This window comes from Gouania willdenowi, chromosome 21, assembly GCF_900634775.1.
Source record: "Gouania willdenowi chromosome 21, fGouWil2.1, whole genome shotgun sequence".
Taxonomy (NCBI): Eukaryota; Metazoa; Chordata; class Actinopteri; order Blenniiformes; family Gobiesocidae; genus Gouania; species Gouania willdenowi.
The window spans coordinates 6,920,754-6,945,031 of record NC_041064.1 but is presented as its reverse complement, the minus strand read 5'-3'; the positions used below and the strand labels follow the sequence as shown (position 1 = coordinate 6,945,031).

Here is a 24,278-nt window from a genome sequence, read left to right as displayed (position 1 = left end):
AAGAACTGAATACATCTCTTTAATCTCCTGCAAACAATTGCCTTTTATAGATAGGTGACATAAGCAAATCATTTTACAGTCAGAAAGTAAAGCAGGACAATTTCAGTTTTGTACCTTGCCGTTGACAGTCCAGTCATCACAAAAGTCTCCATGAAATACTGTATCATCCTCTGATATCAACAGACCTGGACCCTGAGGGGAAACAACAGCGCACACAGAAATTCTCTTCTCTCATGTCTTTTTGTAACTAAAAGCAAAAAGCTGTGGTTTTATTTTACTCTTCTGTCTAAAACATATGTCAAACTAAAGGCCCAGGGGCCAAATCTGGCCCTTTGTAGCATCCAATTTGGCCCATAGAAGACAGTAAAATTGAAAGAGAAAACATAAATTATTGTGTATATAACCAAATAATTTAATTGTAGATGTCTCACATTTACAAATGCAATGAAACTCCACAATATTTTTAGGGGCTCAAAGTTTTTCCATGCTTTTATTTCATGAATATAGTCATTTTTTATTGCACTTTATGGAAAAAAAATCTAAATTTTACAGAAAGTTTTCCAATTTTTCAAAGAATTGTGCAATTTTTCAAAGAATTGTGCAATTTTTCATAAAAATCGTGCAATTTCTCACAAATAATTCCACCAAATTACACAAAAATTGGTTATAAAATCAAGAAGAGAAGCTCCTGCAGAGACTGACATTGACTAGAGCACAATAATGTAAAAATTGCTCTTTTTTCCCTCACTTAAAATTTGTGGCCCACTTGAAATCAAACTAGTCCTTATTTGGCCCCTGAACTAAAATTAGTTTGACACCCCTGGCTTAAACTAAACAACATGCTTTGACAAACTACACGGGCCAAGTCAACTTTAATCCTTATGGCTGTGGTGTGTAGCTGTAGCTTTACGTACACTCATCTTGTTCTCTTTAAAAGTCCCTTCATAGTAAACGCCGCACTGGGTGACGACCAAGGCGCTGCCTTGTCGTTGGTCCTCCTGCCACAGACCCATATGTTTCTCACCTCTGCCAAAGAAATCAGATCAGAGATATGTTCATACCTGTGCACATGTAAACGAACTACAATCACAGGCACATTTAAAACAAGTAACTTAATAAAAACAAAGGTGAATAAATTATTTATTGTTTAAACCCTACATCTCTATCATACCTGCTAATATCCTCATAGACTCCGTATCCTGTCTTCATGTCATGAGCCCACTGGCCAATGAAAACACCAGAGGACGTCCCGACCAGTTTACCAGAGCTCAGCATGCCGTACCCATGTCGCTGGCCATCAAAGAAACAACCCTCGTACACCTCACCGCTGGCATAGCTACGCACGAAACACACACACACAGCAAATGCTGCCTTATGTGAGTGAAACAACATGTGCAGAAGCATGACTCTTTGCTGAAATATGTCTATTAATATGTATTTAAGAAACATTGCCTTCAAATTCCAATGTAATTTGTATTTATTCTGTATTTTTTTGTGCTAAATAGTTAAGTGCCAGTACTTCAGTTTTTCAAAAAAATCCATTTTATATCCTGCAAAAATGTCATAGATCTCCATAAGTTCCATTAGAGCAGGAATTGATTGGTTTGAATGTTGAAGAAAGCAGATAATAACATTTGTATTATTATTTTTACTTAATCCTTTTTTAATTAATAGTCATACTGAATTATTTAGTTTTTCTTCTTTCTTTAGTGTTTCTTCTTTTTTTTTGTAATATTTCCTGAGCTTCTGTGACATAAGTAATTTCCCCCTAAATAAAATAAAGTATTTCTGATTCTGATAATGTTGTCTCCAAAAAGTCCTATTTTGTGTTTTTAATTAATTATTTTTTTTATCAAATTCCCTGTGCTAAAGGTTCTATGTATTTAAGATGCATAAAGACAATTTATCTGCAGTAGGGCTACGTGCTACCGACCTGTATTTGCCGAAGCCGTGGATCTTGCCTTGTTTCCATTGTCCTTGATAGTAGTCGTTCTTATTATATAATTTGTTGGGCATTATACACGAACCGTAACTACATAGAAAGAACAAACAGCAAGTGAGACAACACTTATTGTTTTGTTCCACTTGTAGAGACGTGTGTACTTGCCCATCCTCCAGCCCGTTCTTAAAGTTCCCCGTGTACGTCCGTCCATCCGGCCATGTCATGGTTCCTCTGTTGGACACAAACAGGACACTTTTAGCTCAGCCTGACAAATGTCCTCTAAAACAGTGGTTCTCAACCTTTTAAATATTGCATATATTTGTTCAACCCTGAGGATCAATCTGAGGGGTGGGGTTGCATTTGACAGCAACAGCAGACATTTTAATCAGAATCATTTTAAATTGTATTATGGCATTTATTCACCCTTTGAGGCAAATATGAGCTTTCAGTTGGAACTTCCAGAACAAAAAACAAAACGAAAAAAATCATACTTATGCAGTAGTCTACTGGGATAATTTAACGCAACAGCATATTTATGTAGTTTCCAGAAAAAAATACAAAACAGGATACTTATACAGCATTTTATGAACATTGTGTAACTAAACAGATGCAGTAGCTTTGAGAAATATGTAACTTTGTATTTATACTGTATATATATTTTTTAATTTTGCATTTCTTCTCCTTTTGATTTTCAATGAATATTTTGTATATTGTTTCCATTGTCTTTTTGATATTTTATTTTAGAAAGTGAATACAGTTTAAGATTGTGTGTTATTTTAATTTAGAAAAGAATAATTAAAAAAATAAATAAAATTATCAGTAACTTCTTTTTTTTTTATCAATTACTAGACACCCCACATGGGGTCAGTCATGACCCCAAGGTTGAAAAGCCCTGTTCTAAACACACGTGTTATACGAGTTCTGACCTTCCATGAACTCGTCCTGCGAGCCAAGCTCCAGCGTACCGAGCGTCTTTGAACCTCTCATCTTCGGTGAAGGTGTAGACAATCGTGCGGGTCATTCCCATTACCCCGGGCGATGACCCTTGACCTGCACCTCCCAGAACCTGATCCACAGCCTGGTTGAGATACCGGAGCCACTTGTTCTATGGACGGACAGGTAAAAAAAAAAAAGAAGAGACATCTGACATAAACAAACTACAAATAAACAAGACAAGTTTGAGTATAAAACGCACCTTTTCTTCTGCGGTTGAGGCCACCAGTGTGAAACTCTCCTCTGGACATGTTATTTTAATTGCGTGGCTGTAAACAGGAAGTACAAGAAAAACACAAACCAACATTTATGTTTATTGTTCACTTATTCAAAAAAAAACAAGAAATTAACAGTCAATGTAAAAGGAAAGAGAGGAAAACGGCACTTCTTTTTCTTAGGGACAATAGAAATACTTCACTACTCCACAAGCGGGCCTCGATGTAATTGTATACGGTCCCCAAAGTAAATGCAGAAAATTATACTAAAAAATGCAAAACAACAGCAAGATTCAGAATGCACTAAAATGTACTAAAAAATTACAACAATACAGTGAAAAGACAAGAAAAACACAGAAAATAGTCCAGAAACACACAAAACTACTACCAAATAACACAAAACGACAACAAAGACACACAAAATGACTCAAACATACACAAAAAGACAAGAAAAACACAAAAAAATTGACTCCGCACACCCACAGTACTACAAACAAACAAAACAGAAATTGACACAAAAAACTCCAAACAACATTACTCTGCAAACCAACAATCCTACAAACAAACAAAACAACAACAGAAATAGATAAAAAAGACTCCAAAAAAAAGCAAAATGATAACACAAATACACAATGACTCCAAAAGAGAGATTTTACAGGAAAAATACACAAAAGGACAACAGCAATGCACATAATAAACATACACACACAGAAAAACACACAAAATTACCCTTTGTTCTTTCCTGTGTTAATGCTTAGATTGGTCATTATTCTTGAATTATTCTGACATGAATGTACATAATGTGGCCTTTTGATCAAACAAACACATTTTTGTGGCCCCCGCTCTGATAGAAGTTTTGTTTTTTTGGCTCAACACACTTACAGTCCACTGCCGTCTTCAGTGAGTGGTTTCACCCATAAACAGGTCAGAGGGTAGATGCGATGTGTGGAGAACTGCAAGGACAATAAAAAGAAATCCAAAAGAGGAACAAACAAGAGCATATCGTTTGTTCACAAACTACCAACACAAACGCAACACGGGAGCTGAAACCATCCTCCATCCACCACTTCTTCTGTGTTTGTGCTGACCAGTGGATTTACTTCTGTTCACTCAGAGATGGAATTTTCTTTGATTGCTTGTGAGGAAAAAGGTGTCACTACACATTGTCCTATGTAATACTATTATAAAAAAGCGGTCATAGATGTTACTAGTGCTCACTTTTAAATGTAATTACCGAAGTGCTGTTTGTTGCTCTTTTTTTACTGAAATAAAAAGTAGTCAAAAAAACTAACTTTGTATATTTAGGAAGTAAAGTAATGAATGGTTGAGGAGTTGATTTAAAATATTATCACGCACGCACACACAGTAATAACTTCCACCACATTTTTCTAGCCAATAAAGCACACCAATAAGAACAGCATCACATTTTTCTCTATTTTAAGACAAAGTCAAACCCAAAGTAGTCAGAGGGCGGATCACTGGGCAGTGAGGAATAAAGAGTAGAGCTGCTCCCACGTCTCAGGTCCTGATTTATTAATCCAAAGTAAAACGTACTAAATTCAGTGGGCAAGCAAAAAAATTTGCATGCGCTGTTTGTTCATGATTTACTAAGATTGCCAACGCAGTCGTTAACAGGTGCGAAGGTGATTTACCGTATTTAAATCAGGGTTTTGTGCACCTTTTGGTGTGAAGAAAACAAGAAGAACAGCAGATAACAGCAAAAAAGGATCGACGGATGAAAAAAATACAAGCTAAAGAATAAAATGCTCAAAAGAAATGTTCATTATCTTTGATTTATTCATTCCAGAAATGTTGACTTAGCAGAAAAAGACCAGTTCTCTTCTTCCTCCTTGCGTTAATAACTGCAGCCATCTGTGAGTAAAGCTGTGAGAGCTAAGACGTGCCAGTCAAACACACTAAATTAGGGTGACCATACATCTGGTTTTACCCGGACATGTCCTCTTTTCACATCTTGTCCAGGGATATTTTACAAATTAATTAAATTGTCTGGGTTTCACGTTAAAAGACTGTATCTCCGCTAATATTTGCTCTATTTAAGAAATTCCACCAGTTTCTGGAAGCTAAGAAGTTGTTCTTTACAGAAAATGTGTTTTACTACAGTAATTTTACCCACACGTGACGGAATAATTAAAATATGCTGCTTTGTTTTGACAAAATCGTCACACACGAGGAAAAGAGAAAGAGGACCAAAGTCCAAGAGAAAGAGATTAAAAGAAACCAAATAAGGGTGGATTTAATTGAAAAGGTTATTTATTGAAGTGTATATTTAATGATTATTTACTGTCTGTGAGCCTTGAATTTTTTGTTGTAGTTTTAATTCCTAGGAGGCGATATTTCTCATATTGTTTCATTGAGAGAATTTAAAAAGGTTTATATGAGATTTTTCATGAACAGATTTTTAAAATGCATAATAAATTGACTTGAGTCAGTCACCAATGATTTCAGATATTTTAAGTAATTGTTATATAGAAAGAAATTAATTTTTAAACCTTATTCACAATAACAACTTATTTATCATATTGTTTGTTGCCGTTACAAGGTAGAAAATGCAGAGTACTTTGCCGAGGTCGGCCCAAATGTCCTCTTTTTTGGAAATCAAAATATGGTCACCCTACATTTCCAAAAAAAAGAAAAAAACAAGATTTAAAGCTTTACAAAATCAGGCCCGAGTGCAACGCTTCCCTTCACCGTAGATTCACTCGTCTGTAGCTGAACCTCACCTTTAACTGGAGCTGGAAACACTTCCAAAATAACACCCCACAGCAGCACAGAGTCAGTGCACAGTGCAACATGCATTAAATAAATGTTAACACAGAACATTTGTACTGTCACACAGAACCATGTTTAGTTAAACCGTTCTCTGCAGGGAACAGACTGTAATAAACATGTCACAACAAGCAGAACAATGAGATTGAACCAAATGCTTCTTGTGTAAATTATTTATCTTAGCTGGATGAATCTAATAAATAAGTGTTGGGATTGGCTTTTATGAGAGAAAGGGAAAAGGGGAGAAAAATCTCTGACGTACACAATGTCCTGTGTTTACATTTTTTCACCCTTAAATCCTTTGTGTGAGCGTCACTAAACAAAGTCCAGAGCAGCAATGCTGCTGCAGCCCAAGCTGTGCCTGTTAGGGTTTGTCCTTTGAAGAAGATATTAGGCAAACTGATGCCAGATAATACTTACAAAGCTTTTAGAGGGAATGGCACCCTGAGTGAATGAAAACACAAGGTAAATACTTGATTTTCTACTGGAGAGTAGAAGATATCCAGAAATATCAGGGTAATTCAGTTGAAAGGTTCTCAGAAAGTCAGATAAACTGTGTGTTTTTGTACCTAAATCTCATCCAACATCATTATGCATCGACTTGTGTTTGTGCGTGAGTACCTGTGTGTGCACCAGCGCGTCGTTGAACAGAATAAACCAGTGGCTGGAGAAGCGCTTGGCGGTCGATGGAGTCAAAGTTCGGTTGCTGCTTTCACAAACCACGCGGCGCTGTGGCAAGCGCAGAGCCTCCTGAAAACAAACACGTGTGTTAATATCAAATTGTATGTTACACATAATAATTACATCTCCAGCCCAAGTGAGAATTTTACAATCAGTGTAAACATGAAATAAAAGGCTGTTGAAGTTAAAAGTTTCATTTCACTTTTAGAAAATCACATGTGGCAATCAATCCTATTATTTATACAGACATTATAATCACTAAAACAGTTAATATTCATTATTACAAAGAACATTCTGACTGGATACAAGAACATGAATGTATTCCTACACATGCTCTACTGTTTAAATCAAGGAAAAATGAGAAAAGCAACAATGGACGGGCAGGATTAGTTAAGTTTTATTAACTTCACACTGCACCATTTGAAACAAGGTATGATTATCTATGATGCTTTAATTTTTGTATATGTTGTTGGTTTATTTTTGTTGCAACGTGTTTGAACAAATGAATAAACTAAATAAAATAATGAAACGAACACTTAAAAAAAAAGCTAAAAAAATACACATTAAATAAGGCAAATAATAAGGAATAGAATTAGGTTAGAATAATATGTTTAAGTTTAATTTATTCAAAACTTTTTTTCAGGAAATTCACTTCAGGAAATGTTTCGATTGTCTACTGCTAGTCTTCTCCAGAGGCATCTGCTGATTGCTATGTGTCCTGACTTCCGCGTAATAATTCCAGGTTCATTTTTGCTTCTTTTTTAATAACATGTTAAGGTTAGGTTTAGAATTTATAATAGATGCATATATAAATAAATGGAATACATTTCCTGAGAAAAAGTAAAGTAAATGAAATGAATAAATAAAACCTTAACATATTATTAAAAAAAGACAAAATGAACTTGCTGGAATTAGGTTAGAATAACTTGATACATAAACAGACTCACCGTGTTTTTACCAGAGTGAGTTTTCCAAAACTGAAGAGTGGCTTCAGCCTCTTTCTTCATTTTCAGCAGCGACAAAGACATGGATTCATACTGAGTGCAGCAGTGATGGAGAAGCTGATGCTCATTGGTCGACTGGAAAGAAAAAGAGAAGCAAGTGAGTAGCAACGCTAACAAGTAAGGGTGGCCCGACACGATACAATATCAGACCTATATCAGCAGAACAAAAGAATATTGAATTTAATCGGCCTGCCTCTAAAATCAACGATACATGCATGCACAATCTTGTGATAGTTTTCCCCCTGCCCTCAGTTGTTCCAACATTGTTCCCAACATTTTTTTTTCTTGGATTTTGGAGGTTAATTTCCCGGATCTTCAAATTTATTTCATTCTATTGTAGTAGAATATTCTTATGTTTAAGGTAACAATTTATGTAACTCATTGGTTATTAATAATAATCATTTATTCTCATATCTACTACTGCTACTAGGGATGTAACGATTCACTGAACTCCCGATACGATTCGATTCACGATACTGGGTTTACGATACGATTCTCTCACGATTTATTTTACAAAATGGGACTGTAGACAAATTTTTTTTTTTGGGAAAATCTAGAAAATACTGTACTATTTTCCTTTTAATTTTCATTGTCAAAAGAATTCCTTGATAAACTATTCAAAACAATGCAATTTAACTAAAAATAAATCTTGAATGAAATAAATAAAGGAATAATACAAATGGAAATGAAACCTATTAATTTAAATTCTGGTTCTATAATAAACAATGCAAAACTACATAATAGTTATTTTTCTTTTTAAAAGTGCAACTGAAAATGTATTTTGTGCCTTAACATTTGGACTTTAAAAAAAAAAAAAACTGATTTACGTCATATTTGTTTGGACCAGCAGAGGGCGCTGGTAACACAGTGGTCGGTTGGCATGCATATATATTGCAGTGAAGAAGAGAAGCTATGCTAGCAGACAGAGCTAATAGAAAAACGTGACTTTTACAGATATTCAAGTAATATTACAGATATTCTGTCGGTGCTAAAGGGGTAATGAATCATTTATTAACATATTTAAGAGTAGAAGGCGGCCAGAAAGAAAGTATTAGCAGACTCCGCCCGCCGCCTACACTTGTGGATAACCCTCTGCAGGTTAAAAAAAGTACTGCGATTCAATTTTCAGAAAATCGATATCAACCGTGATACCTATGAATCGATTTTTAACTGCCTTGCGATTAATCGTTACATCCCTAACTGCTACTGTTGCTGATTACTGTTCTCTAAGTAATAACACTTGATGAAGCCTTTTTCTCATATTCCACACTACAAAACCAGTGTATATGTTTAATTCATGCAGATACAGCTGCAATATCAGTATCGTATAGAAGTGATAATGTTGCATTGCGACACCCAGACTAAAGGTGCTTTCACAACGAATGCGACTGAAGTGACTAGATTACAATAAAATCAATCTAAATGACGCAACCTCAAGTTATCCCCCCTCAAGCGACGTGATTTGTGTGATTTGAGCGACTAGGTCATGCTCGACCTTGTTGCTCAAAGTTGAAAATTTTGAACATTTTTAAAGCGACTTCAAGCGACAACTTGCCCATTGTCTGTAGAACCGAGGCTGTAGCCCCTCCCTGCTCCCTCCCGCTACAGTGCAGACAGCTGCATCGGAGGGCTGTGCAACTTCCTCAATTGATTGTGGCAAAATTGAAGCGATTAACTTCTTGAAAACCACAGTAACTACTTCTGAGTGAACTCATCCTTTAATATTTCCATAAGTTAATCATTTAAACCGTAAAAGCAAAGCAAGAAGGAAAAGAAGTGATCAACCCTCTCTCTCTCTCTTTCTTGTCATTGGCTCAACACACACATTGTTCCCTGGTGATCACGTCACTGGAGCGATGAAGTGATGGACTGACTAAAATGCACCACTATGTGCAAGCGACTCATTGGGGCGATTTAAGTGACTGCAGTTGCTAAAGTCGCGTTCGGTGTGAATGCACCTTAACAGGTAACCTAACTATGGAATTATTTCTGAAAAAAACACAGCGAATCATCCTCACCACATGGTAACAAGCTGCCAGTTTGTTTAGGGCTTGGCTGTATTGGTGGAGCTGCTGCAGAGGCCAGTAAAACGTGGAGACCAGGTCCAGATCAGATCCACCACCGGACTGCTGCGAGACACTCAGCCTAGAAATCAATGTGTGCAGTGGACCCAAGCACTCGCTGGACAACGATACACACCATTTGTGTTTATTGAGATAAAATGTTAACTGCAATGTTGTGTAACAAATGGGTTTAGTGAAATGTGTAGAAAAAAAAAAGACTAAAACGTTGCTCACTGTGAGAGTTTATGAAGTGCCTGGAATCCACCCATGACATGGAAGTCGCCCAAGGCAGAGAAATATCTGGGAAGCAAAACAAGAACCCATTTTTGTTTTATTTAAATATTTTTTCCAATATATTTAGAATATATTAAACTATTTATTCCAGAGTTAAGTTCTGTTTACTAGCTCTTGCTTCATTTCTCACTATTCAACGTCACTATTCAACAGAAGCTCCGTTAATGTTTATTTGCTTTGAAAATATTGAGCCCACATCCTGCTTTGTTTACTACACCTCTGAGCTGATTATATTAAGTATATACAGATACGCCTTCTGTTTATTTCTTCTAATGTGAGGAGAAAACACTTGAAATACTGCCTTTAAAACTTCATGACAAGTTCAACTCTGACAGTTTAACCAGTTGATCTCTAGGTTAGTGTCATGGATGAGGCTAAAATAGGCCTCTAATTCAGTTGAAATTGTCATCATTTTGACTTACACCTGCACTTTATAAATTCTATCCACTCAGACGTTTAGAATGACAGCCATTAAGCCAAGTCATACCATTGTTTGGCTCACCATGAGAAAGTGATGTAATTTTTCTGTGAAATCTGCTAAAATTTTGAATATATTTTGGGTTAAAGTGTTCCAATGTTCTTCAAATACCTTATTTTATATCACTGAAGGTTTCTTATGGCAAATAAATCCATATAATGAAGTTTGGTTGAAATATGGGTGGCATATTTCAAGAAATGAAAGAAAAACTGGAAACAAGGGGTTAATTTGACGTGTTGTACACCGAAACTGCAACAACAACATCATTTTTCAGAAACTACACATACTCATGGTCAAAATTATGCCAATTTCAACTTGTTTCGACCTCTGGTTGGGGTACACATCTTTTGAACTTTCTGTATGATTTTTGATGCAGTTAATTTAAATCTTACTTCTTGTATGAGTCCAGAAAGCATTCAGTGTGGGAAAGCAGTGGCAACAAAGTGACATCACAGCCTTGGATGTTTTGCAGGAAGTAACTGAGTGATGCGGTGTGTCGACCAATCAGAGCGCTCAGGTTAATGAAACGCTCACACATGGAGGGAAACAGTCCTGTGCCTGGTTCAGCCAACATTGGTGAAATTCTCTCTGCGGAGAAAAAAAAAAAACTCATCATAAACTCTGTATTACATCAGAACCCGTTTCGTGACCTGCTCACCTTTATTAGATAGTGGCGTCAGGAGGACATTCCTGACTCTGCTCAACCAGCAGTATAAACGTCTCTCTGCGGAGGCCAGATCGTGGATGGCACAGATGAAAGACTCCGTCTCGTGTTCCGTCAGCACTGAACAGCTTTGACCGCCGCTGCACACGCTGCTTATGTAGCCAAGCTACACATAAATCACACAGATACGTTCATGTTGATGATAAAGGGAATAAGGACGTGCATTTCCAAATGTCTTTGAAGCTGCTGGAGATGATCGTATTTGATCAGATAAAGACAGTGTAGGCCTCAAAGCAGTGGTTCTCAACCTTTTCAGCTAGCGACCCCAAAAATAAAGGTTCCAGAAACCGGGGACCCCACTGTACCTGAAGGTGGTTGAACACAGACATGAACATTGAATAACAGTCATGCGGAGACAGGGACATCTATAAGGGGGAATACAGAGGAGCGATAAATAAGCAAAAATGGGCTCAAATTTAAAAAAAAAAAATGTTCTTAGTTTCTTGAAGGCATCTGGCCACCCCCTCATAGTGTTTTGCAACCCCAATTAAGATCCTGACCCCAAGGTTGAGAACCCATGTCATAGAGCAATACATTTAAGATAATTTACTCACAAACAAGTGTAGAAGTTGGAAGTTGCCCTTAGGTTTTATCTTTCCTCTCAAATAGGAGTGTAAATTATGTTGTACAAATTTAAAACAGTACCGTAAAATGTGAATAGGAGTGAACACAGCTTTCAATAACTACGAAATATTCCAATTTCCTACAGTCAATGTTCTGACTATAAATCTTAATTTTCGATCTACAAACCTTGAGACAGGACTGCAGCACACATGGTGTGAGCACGTAGCTCTCTGCCCTGTTGGGCGACCTCTGGCGTAAGCTTGGACCCTGTGGTGGTGCTCGCTCTGGCTGCTGGCCACAGTACAATAGGACGGGCTGGACACAGTCACTGTCAGCCAGGAACAGGGAGTGGCTTTGACCGGCTGCCAAGTCCCAAACCAGAAGGCCCTCAGACAGCTGCAGTAATCCACCACAAGCAGAAGACAGTCAGATAAGAAAACAAGCATGGATGAAGTAAGTCAAAGGGAATGAGGAGCAAACGTGTCAACCTTTAAAGGCTGAGGCACAGAAACAGGACTGTTGATATGACCCAGCTGCCCACACATGTTGCTGCCCCACGACAACACCTGTAACCATAAAACACAGACCATGATGTAAAGATGATTTTACTCTCAGATAAATCTGAACAATTCTATTAATTCATCATTTTACAAAGACTTCATCAACAATTCATGTAAAGCTTCACATTTAAAGTCGACATTAACCACATAGAAACATATAAGTTATGGTTTAATTTATTCAGACAACTGTTCCTCAGGAAATCCACTTTGATCTCCGGACAACTGCCAGTCTTCTTCAGATGTGTCTGAAGAAGACATATTATTCAAAAATAAGATAAAAAGAATCTTTCTGGAATTAATATGTGTAAGTCAAGGAAACATCAAGGGAAACATCAAAGCGATCAGCAGACACCTCTGAAGAAGACTGGCGGTTGTCAGTTGAAACATTTCAGGAGATCAAAGTGGATTTCCTGAGGAACAGTTGTCTGAATAAATGAGACTTTAACAAAAAAACATTTTTAAAATACAAAAAGAATTTAGCTGGAATTATTACACAGAAGTCAAAGAAAACTTCAAAGGAAAAAATCTAAGCGATCAACAGACACCTCTGAAGAAGACTGGCAGAAGACATATCATTCAAAAAGAAGACAAAAATAATCTTGCTGGAATTATTACGCGGAAGTCAAGGAAACATCAACGAGATCAGATGGAGCCTCTAAAAAAGTTGACAGTCAAAACATGTCAGTAGATTCGAGTGTATATCCTGAGGAATTGATATCTGAATAAATTAAACAGTTAAATTAAATAGTTTGAGGGGGCGTGTCGTAGTTACCTGACACTGAGCAGTGAGAGCCAGTGAATGGTGGGACCCAGCAACGACTCGGATTACCTCCTCACCTACTAAAGACTTGATGCACAACGGTTGTAGTCTAGACAAAGAAAACACACTTAAATCTTTGTCTCAGGGGCTGCTATAATTACAAGTTTAACTCAACATCCCCCAACAGCCATCGACTACAGACTATCCTTTATTCTAGCGTTTAGCACTGAAACCATAAAAATGATACAGGAAGTACATATGTTATTTCTATTTTCACACAAATTTGCACTGATTTTCTTTCAGTTCTTCATGTACAACCATGGACTACAAGTATGTGGTTGTGTCTGACCTGGGAAGCTGGTCTCCGTGACCGAGCTGGCCCTCCGAGCCCCGACCCCAGCTCCAAACCTCTGTCTCCAGAGAGGGGAGCCCCACTGCTGCTTCCTCAGGTGCTTTAGCCTGAAGTGAGGAGGACGACTTACAGGCACAAGGACAGCGTCTCTGAGGAGATCCTGAAGGAAAAACATGTAAAAAGAACCTTGAGACGTGGAAACTGTTGGTTTTTGTTCCTAAATCATCACATACAAGCTTACTTGTTTAAATACTTAGATATTAATATTGGATTGTATGATGTAACCAAAAACTATATGGTATTGACAATGCAAACCACTTCAAAAAGCATGGAAACTACATTTCCAGTAACACCATTTATCCCAACAAACACACAACATCAAATGCTGAATTAAGTTCCCACGATAGCCAAGCACAAAGAAACCACACCACACAGGTTTGATACAAACACACAAAATCTGTGGTGAGGCAACAGGAATGGATCATTATGAGCTCCTGTGGTGAACAAAATAATCTTACATCAATTAAAAATTATTATATAAAGATTTCTAAACAAAAAAATCTCCAGATATTGTTTATTTGTACTAAAAACTCACTTCAAGATAAGTACATATGGGATTTATGAAAACCGAATTCACTTCCTGATATGGAAATTACAATATTGTTATTATTGTTCTTTTAAAATATTTTTTTTAAAACAGAAATCAAAGGGAAACTGTAATATGACAATTGCCATAACTGGATGGAAAAAGTGACAAATGTGAGAAATTTCACCTCCGTATATTAAAATAAATGATTGATAACAATTCTTAGCTAAAATTAAAAAAAAGTAGCTAAAAGAAGTTTAATAGGCAGTCTGATTAGGGAAAGCCAATGAAACAAAAACAAAATACAAATTCATAAACTCTGAAATGGAGGATCTACATCAGAGGTGTCAAACTCATCCCACCTACAACCCTGTTTGATCTCAAGTGGGCCAGACCACAAAAATCCATGTTTTTGTGAAAGAAAATAGCTGTGGTTTCCCCACATTCTCGATTTTAAGTCACTTACAATATCCTGAATGTCCAGCAGCAAGTGGTCAAAATTCCTTGAATTCACAACTAAGGTAATTTTCTTGAAATTTGCAAAATAATTCGCCAGAATTCTGCGAAATAATTATTTGCAAGACTTTTCCAAGTTTTAGAAAAAACAAACTGCGATTCAATGTTACTGCAAATAATGTTGCACTGCTCGCCCCATCATACATTCTTCTCATCATACAGTAAATCATCATAGCTGCAACTTATACAATGATTTATAAAGAGTCATGTTTATGTTGTAACTTACTTTAAACAAAATCTTCCCGTGGGCTCTGGTGGGCCGAATTTGGCCCGCTAGCCTTGAGTTTGACACAAGTGCTTTACATATTGTTCTTTCATTTCACTTTTACTGTGACTCTCAGTAACCTTAAAGTGTTTTCTCATCGCTGACATTGTCCTTTTACAACCAAACTGCCTCATTGATAAATGAAATCTAATTGGTTGAGCACACACACATATTGCTTTGTCTGATTACATTTTTCCCACCCCGTCACTCACCACGGTTGGGCGTTCCAGGGTGGGAGCGTCTCCTGCTTTGAGCTGCTTTTCCTTTCTGGTGTATATTAGTCAAACTGGAGCTCTTCTGCCCCTTCAGCGTCAGCTTCTCCTTCTCCAGACAAAGACGGACTTCTTCCACACACACGGGGGAGGACGAGTAGGGCCAGGGTTGTCTGCTGTTACTGTGGGACACACGGTTAGAAGCTGCCAAAACTTTTACAGCATTAAATCAGACAGAGATGATCAAAAGATGGAGAAAATGTGATTTTCCAGATGAATTGTTTCCTACTTTTTCATTTGTCCACTGCCACTGGAGTCATCTCTATAACTGGAGCCGAACTGATCAGAGGAGGTAGTTGAAGACACAAAGCTGTCATCTTAACACAATCATCAAAAGACAGGAAACATGTTTTAAAAAGATTTTACAAGCATATAAACCGAATACACAACAAAAACCTCCACCACAGACCTGAGGTGTGGCTGCTCTGTGAGTCAGTATCTCCCACCTCTGCTGAACAATGCTGCTGTGAATAAAATGAGTGACCAGAGAGTTTTTCAAGCACCATTTGAGGCTCAAGCTCGTAGTTCGGGGCTGACGACTTGTTGGATTTCCAGACTGAATGTAAACAGCTTTTAGAGCTGAAATCAATCTGTGCCACAGTGTCAGTTTGATGCTCCTCAAACACGGTGGTCACAGCAGAAAGTTCCCTAAACGGAAAGGACAATGATGAATAGTGAAAATGAAACCGGAAGGTACTATACATGTAATGTTATAGGACTATAATTCTTTTCTTTAATGAATAACCAAACAATGGATGCTTTTTGTTGAGTTTTGTGATGTTTTTTTGCTTGACGTTTGATGTTAATGTTCTTCTTTTTCCTGTTTTCTGATCCATTTCAAAGTTTTGCTGTCTTGATGTTCCTTTATTTTGTCTTTATTTTATATTATTATTAACATTATTATTTTTTCTCTTTAGTTAAAGTTTAAATGTTATAACGGGAGCCCTCTTCTTCAAGCCCTTTGAGGATTTTTTTTTTTTTTTGGCTCGCCTCTAAAGTGTATTTATTTCTGTTAATGTCTGTCAACTGTTGATATTAGTATGAGTCATATTTTAAATTGTGCCAAATAAATAAATAGATTAAAAAAAATACTAAACTGTTTGACAGAACTGCTTTCTTCAGAAGATAACAATGAGCTTCCTCCAGAGCCAGGACTGCTGCATGCAGACACTCCTCCAGGACCAAACCTTTGTGCTTTTTTTCTGGGTGAAGTCTGGGTTGACAAAAGGCAAGGAAAATGTATTTGTATAGTGCATTTCATACACAATATTAATTTATACAATGTGCTTTACATGATTAAAAAGTGCAACAGAAAACATTTAACAGTTTAAAAATCAATAACAACATTAAAATCAGCAGCAAAAACATTTAAAATCAACAATAAAAGGATTAAAAACGCTTTCACAGCCCCTGATGAATACAAAGCTTCACGATCACATCTTTGTGCATGTCTCTGAAACAGCTTCAGTCTTACAGACAAACTTTGATCATCCTGACACAAAACAACTTCATGAGTCATCCTTTTTGATCCTCTACACACTCAATTCCTCATGTGATGACATGTTAAGGATCTCTTTGCTTCTCTCTACCCGTAACCTAAAATTCACCACAATGACAGCATAAAACTGATAATGGAATTTTTAGATGTTACAATAAAAGTACTTCCCACTTGTTAGGAGTCAGTTTTCTGTCTTGAGTTTTCAGCATTTCTTCCTGTACACACCTCAGTTTTTGTGACTGCGCTGAGCTCCACGCCAAGCGGGCAGTAGTGAGCGTCACTGGCGGTCATCAGCTCCTCTGTCACAGTGCAGGGAAATGAAGGTGGGACATCTTTCTTCTTCGTGGCATTCTGAGCGCTGTGTTCCTTATTGGAGGAGCTGCGAACGAGTGCCAGGCTGTGGTACGCACCACACGCCATCTTAGAGTGGGGAAAAAAGACAAGTATAAGAATATAAAAGTTCTTGGTAAAATATTTTGCGTTAATGTTTATTGGACAAATGAGACTTACCTGAATCACATTTTTGCCTGCTAAATGCTGCACCTGGGACACAGGGTCATACAATGTTTAATAATATACAAATACTGACAATAATTTAATAAATGTAACATGTTCTCTTACACATAACAGTACATGGTAAAATTGAGGTAAATTACATACAAATCTAATCAACACTTTGTATTTCGAACTAGCCCTGGGCAATAAATCGAGATTCATGATATATGGAGTAAGAAAAAAACGATTCAACAATATATCGCTTGATTTCACAGCGTATGAAATAGATTGTATTTCATACCATTTCGTACTTGGAATTTTTAATTATTGATATCACGATACATTGTGACATATATCATATTGTTTAGTATCAGTATATATTGTATTGTGACACGGAAATCGTAAATCATATTGTATAGTCAGATTCCTGGCAATGCACACCCCTAATAGAGTATTTTATTTTGGCGATTTAGAAATTAAAATATCTCCTATATTGATATGCCACACTACAAAACTCACTCACACGTGCTGTCCCTTACAGAAGAAAAAGCCTAAAGTGGCACATATTGTACAGCTGTTTGTTAATAAATGTACCTGTGTGGCCTTTTTCATCAGCAAATTTACCCTAGAATTGTCTTATTGGTAACACTCTTATATGGTATATAACGCCATTTTGCTAAGAAAATATTGAGATATGATTTTTGCTCCAAATTGCCCAGCCCTATTTTTAAAGCTCTAATGTGTAATAAAAACATTAAAAAAACATTGTGCGCATATAAACCTTTTTGAAGCTTTCCTTTTACACAGCGGTGTCAAACTCATTTTAGTTCAGGGGCCAAATACAAAGTAGTTTGATCTTAAGTGGGCCATAAATTATAGGTGGGAAAACAAGCAATTTCAACATTAATTTCCCCAGGTTTGCACTTTAGACGACGTATAAATGAAAAATAAATAATAGAAATTTTTCAGTGCATGCACGATTTTGACTTTTAAATTTAATTGATTTTGTGAGGAATTTTTATTGAAATTGGGGAAAGTATGTGAAATAATTTCAGGAAAATTTAGTTCTTTGAAGAATTTGAGATTTGAAATGACTGCAGTCATGTGATAAAAGTATGGGAAAATTGTGATCCTCCCAATATTGTGAATTTCAATGAAATTAAGAGGAGTCTAATATAATCTAATTTAGACAATAATGTATGTGTTTTCCAAATTGTTTGGTCTTAGGGCCAGATTTGGCCCCCGGGCCTTGAGTTTGACACGTGCTTTAACGACGCCTAAACTTCAGCATGTTCTACAAACAAACCCTGAGTTCATATTTACATGAAGTACTTGTGTTAAATGTAAACAGAAGTCCTAATACTCTCCTCCTCCTAGTTTACAGTAATCAGACTCAGTGTAATCTCTGATACCTTCTGTGGTCTCCACACAGGGAAGGTGTTTGTGACCAGGCCGAGCTGGCAGCCGCTGCCCCACGCCCACAGCTCGTTGTTGGCCGACAGAGCCAGGCTGTGTTCCCGTCCGCAGGCGAGCTCCGTGACTCGGACCAGAGCCGGGGGAATGACCTCACTGTCCACCACGCTGACAGGGCACGGCTCTGAAACTTACAGAGGAAAGAACATGGTTTCATTACCTCATAAAATATGCCACAGAAAACTACAAAATTACACTTTGACTGATCTTGTGACTTTTTGCTCACTGCTGTGATTACAGGAGGTTTGCTGGAAACATTGTAACAGACATCCTCAGTTTGAAGGACCTCTCATCATTCATTTAGTGAAGAAATGTGATACTTAGTTTGAATCTAAGCTACATTTCTTCCCAGAAAAAAAGAGGAAGTATTGGTAAATCAGTCTGCCTTTAAATCTAAGAAGTTGAAGCAATGATTTACTGCCAACAGTGTAAACTTTCATTATATTGTTAAAGCAAATCTGAGCATTTTCTGTTTCTACACTCTGGATAGTTGGATACACACTTTAGCAGGGATTTTTCTTTTTTTAAATCCCATCATGTACAATATTTGCTGCAATGTTGGCATGTGTTGAAGCTTATTTATTGTCTAAATCCACCAAACCACCTGGTCAATGTGTATAGTCTTATTCATGTTTTACATCAACCAAGGAGGTCATATTTTAATGTGCATTCGTTTGTTTGTCTGTTAGCAGGATTACATCAAAAGAACTAAAGAAATTCAACCAAACATAAATCTTACACATTTTTGAAGGGATTTGGATCAATAAACTGATTCAGGATCAGTTTCAAAAACAAAAAAAAAATCCCGATTGGCAAAACTTAAAAAATTCATATGGTTTGGAATTAACCAATCTTTATGAAATTGGACTCATTTATGTTAGGTTGGTTTCTCAATTAAGCCACCAAGTTCCATATGGATCGCATCCAGGTTGCGCATTTAATTGTGATTTTTTGTAAAAATGTGCGTGTCCATACATTTGGAGTTACTGTAAAGTTATTAATTGGGATAGAAATTGTCGCAGCCTTACATTATGTATCATTTATACGCCATGTAAAATGCAAACTTAGCAACATTAATGTTGAAATTGCTTGTTTTCCCGCCTATTATCTGTGGCCCACTTAAGGTCAAACTACGTACTTCATATTTGTCCCCTGAACTACAGTACAATGACCCTGACACCCCTGCATTAAAGTGTAAATGATGATGTACCATAATCAGCATCATTGATCCAGATAACGATTAATATCCCACAGAAGGAAATTTGGGGCTTGGCAGATGTTTGTATTCTCTGAGTTCTGTTGTTTTCATATTAATCCATTTTTGAACAAACAGAAAAACATGAAAGACAAGAAATCCAACCTGCGACATTAGTTTGCGTCCCTCTGTCAGTCAGCCCACACTGACCAGCTGTATTCTCCCCCCACATGTAGACACCGCCCTGCTCGCTCAGCACTCCACAGTGGAAGCCTCCAGCAGCCACGCGGACTATGATCTTCTCCTGCAAGGAGGCTTCCAGCACTGGAGCAGACACCGGGATGCTCAGATCCCTCCATGACAGCTCTCCGAATGAATACACCCGGCCACCTGAAGTTAGAAACGGAGTTACTAGCAGCTGAAAAACAAAAACAAACACCACAGCGATGCATATCACTTTGCAAGAGCACGAGATGAAGGGAGGAGCTCGAATGGGTCAATACTTGAGTTAACACGTGGTAGAAAACATAACAGTCAGACCTGCTTTCTAGCAAACACACAAACACACACCCTGTGCCAGCAGGAGGCCGTGGTGTTCTCCCAGGGACACCTGCAGGACCGGCGTGGACAGGAGCACTCTCTCTGGACACAGCTGCTCACTGGGACTCGAGGCCGGCCAGATGTGCAGGAGTCCTCCATCAGGGCACGTAGAGGCCTGCTCATTGGGGAGGCTACAAAAACACATGAAAATGCTGTAGTGAAGCTAAGGCTGCACAATTATGGCCAGAAATGATAATCCCAATTATTTTTAGCAATATTATAATCACAAATATTTATCATGTTAGGGAAGAAAAATCTGTTTTTATTACACTACTTTTAAACACACAATATGTCTGCAGTTTGCATTGAAAAATGAAGCTTTAAATAAGAATTACACCAAAAAAATAACTTGAAAAAATTAACCCAAGAATTTAAAATGTACCAAAGGCTAACGAAAAAAATACATTATTACAGAGTGCAGAGCCGGTATTTGAAATGTAAATATTGCCGACGAGCAGATTCATTTAATTTAATCTTGGAAACCAAAATTGTGATCAAGATTAAAATGTGATTAATTGTGCAGCCCAAAGCGAAGCTTTGATGAACCTCACAAGCTGCAGCAGAAACAAGCAAATACGAAGATGAAAAGTGATGCATTAACTCTCACTAAACATCGAGGTCACATGGAAATAAAAAGGGGAAATGATAAAGCAGATATTAATTTGTGTTATGAGTTTGTCACACGGCAGAAACAGGTGACCACTGAGACAAATTTGAAAGATGAAAAAAGTCACTAATCTCTAAAGTCACTAGTCTCAAAACCATGGAAAACCAAGCACTTCTCTCTGCTCTGAGATGCTGGGGGCATGTCAGTTAGAGGTAGTGGAACCACGCCAACATTTGCTCACATTACATGAGCATGAGAGGATACACGATGTAAAATCACGTTCAGGATTTGCACCTTCAGCAAAATGCATTTAATTAAATTATAAATGGTTAAATGGATTTTTACACATTTTAAAGAAATACATTTATGACCTATTTAATGTGTTTAGAAGAAAATGGCTGAATTTGCTCTACACAAACTTTAAAAATGGTTGGGAACCACTGCACTTAACCCAAAATAAACTTATATGAAAACTACATGAAATCCATTGGCAGTAGGGGTGTGTACTGCCTCGCATCTGGCGATACGATTCGCATCCCAATACATAGGTTACGATTCAATACAATGAATCCCCATATTAAAGTATAAGGCCATTATTGACATTTTGTTTTTTTTATATATGACTTAAGAAACAACTAATCTGTAAATGTGTACACCTTAATGAGAATATGAAGTATGAAATATATTTTATTGACATTTTACACTCAAAACATTGGCGTCAAGATGCCATGTGCCAACAACTTAAAATAAAAAAATATATAATAAATAATCTGCCTGTGGCTTTTAAACCAACTTTGACTTTAGTGCAACTTAACTGAGGTATATGCATAGAACAACAAATAAATGCAGAAATTTAGTACTTTCTTTTTAGATTTTTTGGAAAAAAAAAAAAAAACCAAGCTGGTCAACATGTGTAGGTTTCAGTGCACTTCTTTGTGCAATAAAAAATACTTTCCTGGTTAAATAAAGATTAATATATATATATATATATATATTACATTAAAAATTAAAAAAATCAATATGGATGCATTTTGAATCGATCTGATATCGTAATATCGCGATATATTGCCAAATCAATTTTTTTTCAACACCCCTAACAGGCAGCGAGTCTTATTTTTTATCGTCCAACTAGTTTCCAGTGTACACAGAGTGCTGGGAATGTTTTATCAAGGCAGCAGCAGCTCAACAATTTTTCTTGGTGTGTTGTTTACCTTTTTTCTCGACTCTCCATTACTTCTGTTCACCATTCCTCTGATCATTAATGAGACCTATCAACATGGTGTCTGCCATTTTATTTGGATACTTCAGATGATACGCAGAAAGTAAATCATCAGCCAGGTTTTGACGCATCTTTGGTTCATTCGTTGTCAAGTATTAGTTGTTGGTTAAATACCTGTTTGTAGAAAAACACAGGACAAAAAAAACAAATTAATTAAAATTGACCTTGACCGTACAACGTGTTTTATTCTTACAGATGCTCCAAGTTTGATAACTTTTGTTAGAATTAAAGTCCTTACGCATGCACCAATATTTTCAGCAAATCATCTGTTAAACATATTTTTAAACAGATTATTAACTCTTCAGGATCATCTCTTTTAGCTAACAGCACAATGCTAGTTATTATGGGGGTCTAATAAAATCTCTCACACAGATTAAACTTGGTGAATTTCATCATGAAAGACCAACAATACTTAGTAGGGACTAAATTACCGCTCTATACCAATATTTACAATGAAATGAGGCACCACTAATACAAATACTTATCTTTACACATACTTTTTAAAAATATATTTTTTTTTAACCTTTAGAATCTAAAAAAGTGGAAGTGAATCCAAAAGGAAAAATGGAACAGACATGTTCTGTAATAATGGTAAAGCAACCATTTGTCTTTTTTTTTCACTGAGTATATTAATTCTATATAACTTTATATAAAAAAGTAATCAATTATTGTAATAAATAAGTAAAAGTAAATATTTTATATTACACTTTCCACAGGTAAAAGTCTTAAAGTGTCTGAAAATATTAAGAAAAATACATTTTTAAAAAAAATAGAAAAAAGTAAATCAATAAAGCAGAAAAAGTAGAAACAAGTTTTTTTTTAAAAAAAATAAAACACAATACAAATGAAATACGCATGCTAAAAACTGCAAAAAAAAAGCACACTAATGAATTGCGAAATTCAATATAATGGTTAATAACTATATGTGTGAGTAAATAAGTAAACAAGCCTTGTATGGTTTAGTTTCGCTGTCTGTGATCTGTCAGTAACACAGTAGACGTGATTTAAAGCTTCCCACAGACATACTTTAACTGTTTCCACAGGAATGTGACTTCTATGCCCCGCCATGAAAACAACACCCTATTCCCTCGCACTATAAACGCATTTACTGTAAATTACAATGGAAGTCACGTCTGAACGTGTAACTAAAAGCATAGCTAATTTACCTAAAGTTTGCTAACTCAATGCTACTCCCCCGAAAGCTAAAAACTCACCAGAAATCAACGTGGACTCGTCGCTGAACGCACAACAATTGTGATGCAACATCTGCAAATGATTTCCCTCTCGTGTGCGTGGGCGTTAATGCAGAAATACGCTGTTCTGACATGTTTTGTGGCATTAAATCAGTTTGCACCAGTTACAGCACAGGCAACTCAAAGAGTCGCGACGGTGTCCGCGCAGGGACAAACAACACGGAACCGCCACACCTGATGAGTGCGAGCATGTCAAAGTAGCATATTAGCACAAGTTAGCATTCCTATGTAAAACACTGGCTTTATTTCTTTACCTTTTTTCAAATTTCGCAAGAAACAAACTATGATTAACATTTTATCTGTCAGATAGATAGGTCTTAAGATTTAAATCTATTTTTAAATAGTAATTTCATTTATTTACTTTTGAGAGATATGTTTTCATCTTAAAGGGCAAAAAGAGACGCAATTCTGATTTCTCTTTAGCCTATATTTGACCTGAGAAATTAATGATTATTAATAATTCCTCATTAATTGCACAGAAAGATTGTTTTTTGTTTACAGCTACACATAACTTAGAGGGAATTATATTTTGAATTTTCATCTATCCATACATTTAAAAAAAAAGAAATGTATTATAGCTGCAATGTGTAGAAAATGTAATGCATTTAACCATTATCTAACCTTTTGTTCTGGGAGAATGTCTCTCTGCAAAGAAAAATGACAATAACTACATAACTAACTGATCATTTTCAAGTAAGGATCATGACTGACAATATAATTTAGGACAATTTAGAACATGTGAAAAAAATAAAAAAAATAGAACACCTGTATCAAACCTATGACCCGGGGGCCAAATCTGGCCATTTGGAACATCCAATTTGA

General features: G+C 36.6%; 1 protein-coding gene across 7 annotated transcripts in view; it reads right to left on the bottom strand.

Moving 5' to 3' along the window:
- Positions 1-23,586, bottom strand: part of LOC114455733 (alsin-like) — a 31,852-nt gene extending 8,266 nt beyond the window's left edge. For 5 of the 7 annotated variants that reach the window (XM_028437116.1, XM_028437117.1, XM_028437118.1 and 2 more), the window contains exons 1-30: positions 23,418-23,586; positions 22,136-22,317; positions 20,288-20,448; positions 19,883-20,107; positions 18,462-18,652; positions 17,065-17,097; positions 16,780-16,974; positions 16,154-16,269; positions 15,466-15,704; positions 15,286-15,373; positions 14,997-15,178; positions 13,415-13,577; positions 13,078-13,174; positions 12,234-12,311; positions 11,932-12,141; positions 11,116-11,287; positions 10,850-11,045; positions 9,920-9,985; positions 9,641-9,803; positions 7,566-7,697; positions 6,559-6,687; positions 6,358-6,381; positions 4,033-4,103; positions 3,138-3,204; positions 2,869-3,047; positions 2,108-2,173; positions 1,934-2,032; positions 1,172-1,336; positions 915-1,026; positions 115-192 (exon numbers count right to left, since the gene is read on the bottom strand). In XM_028437116.1, the coding sequence (XP_028292917.1) occupies positions 115-192; positions 915-1,026; positions 1,172-1,336; positions 1,934-2,032; positions 2,108-2,173; positions 2,869-3,047; positions 3,138-3,204; positions 4,033-4,103; positions 6,358-6,381; positions 6,559-6,687; positions 7,566-7,697; positions 9,641-9,803; positions 9,920-9,985; positions 10,850-11,045; positions 11,116-11,287; positions 11,932-12,141; positions 12,234-12,311; positions 13,078-13,174; positions 13,415-13,577; positions 14,997-15,178; positions 15,286-15,373; positions 15,466-15,704; positions 16,154-16,269; positions 16,780-16,974; positions 17,065-17,097; positions 18,462-18,652; positions 19,883-20,107; positions 20,288-20,448; positions 22,136-22,155 (3,717 nt within the window). In that variant the 5' untranslated portion in view covers positions 22,156-22,317; positions 23,418-23,586. The remainder of the gene's footprint in view (positions 1-114; positions 193-914; positions 1,027-1,171; positions 1,337-1,933; positions 2,033-2,107; positions 2,174-2,868; positions 3,048-3,137; positions 3,205-4,032; positions 4,104-6,357; positions 6,382-6,558; positions 6,688-7,565; positions 7,698-9,640; positions 9,804-9,919; positions 9,986-10,849; positions 11,046-11,115; positions 11,288-11,931; positions 12,142-12,233; positions 12,312-13,077; positions 13,175-13,414; positions 13,578-14,996; positions 15,179-15,285; positions 15,374-15,465; positions 15,705-16,153; positions 16,270-16,779; positions 16,975-17,064; positions 17,098-18,461; positions 18,653-19,882; positions 20,108-20,287; positions 20,449-22,135; positions 22,318-23,417) is intronic. The other 2 variants (XM_028437119.1, XM_028437123.1) reach the window with 1 other exon arrangement.
- Between the last annotated feature and the right edge of the window lie 692 nt (positions 23,587-24,278).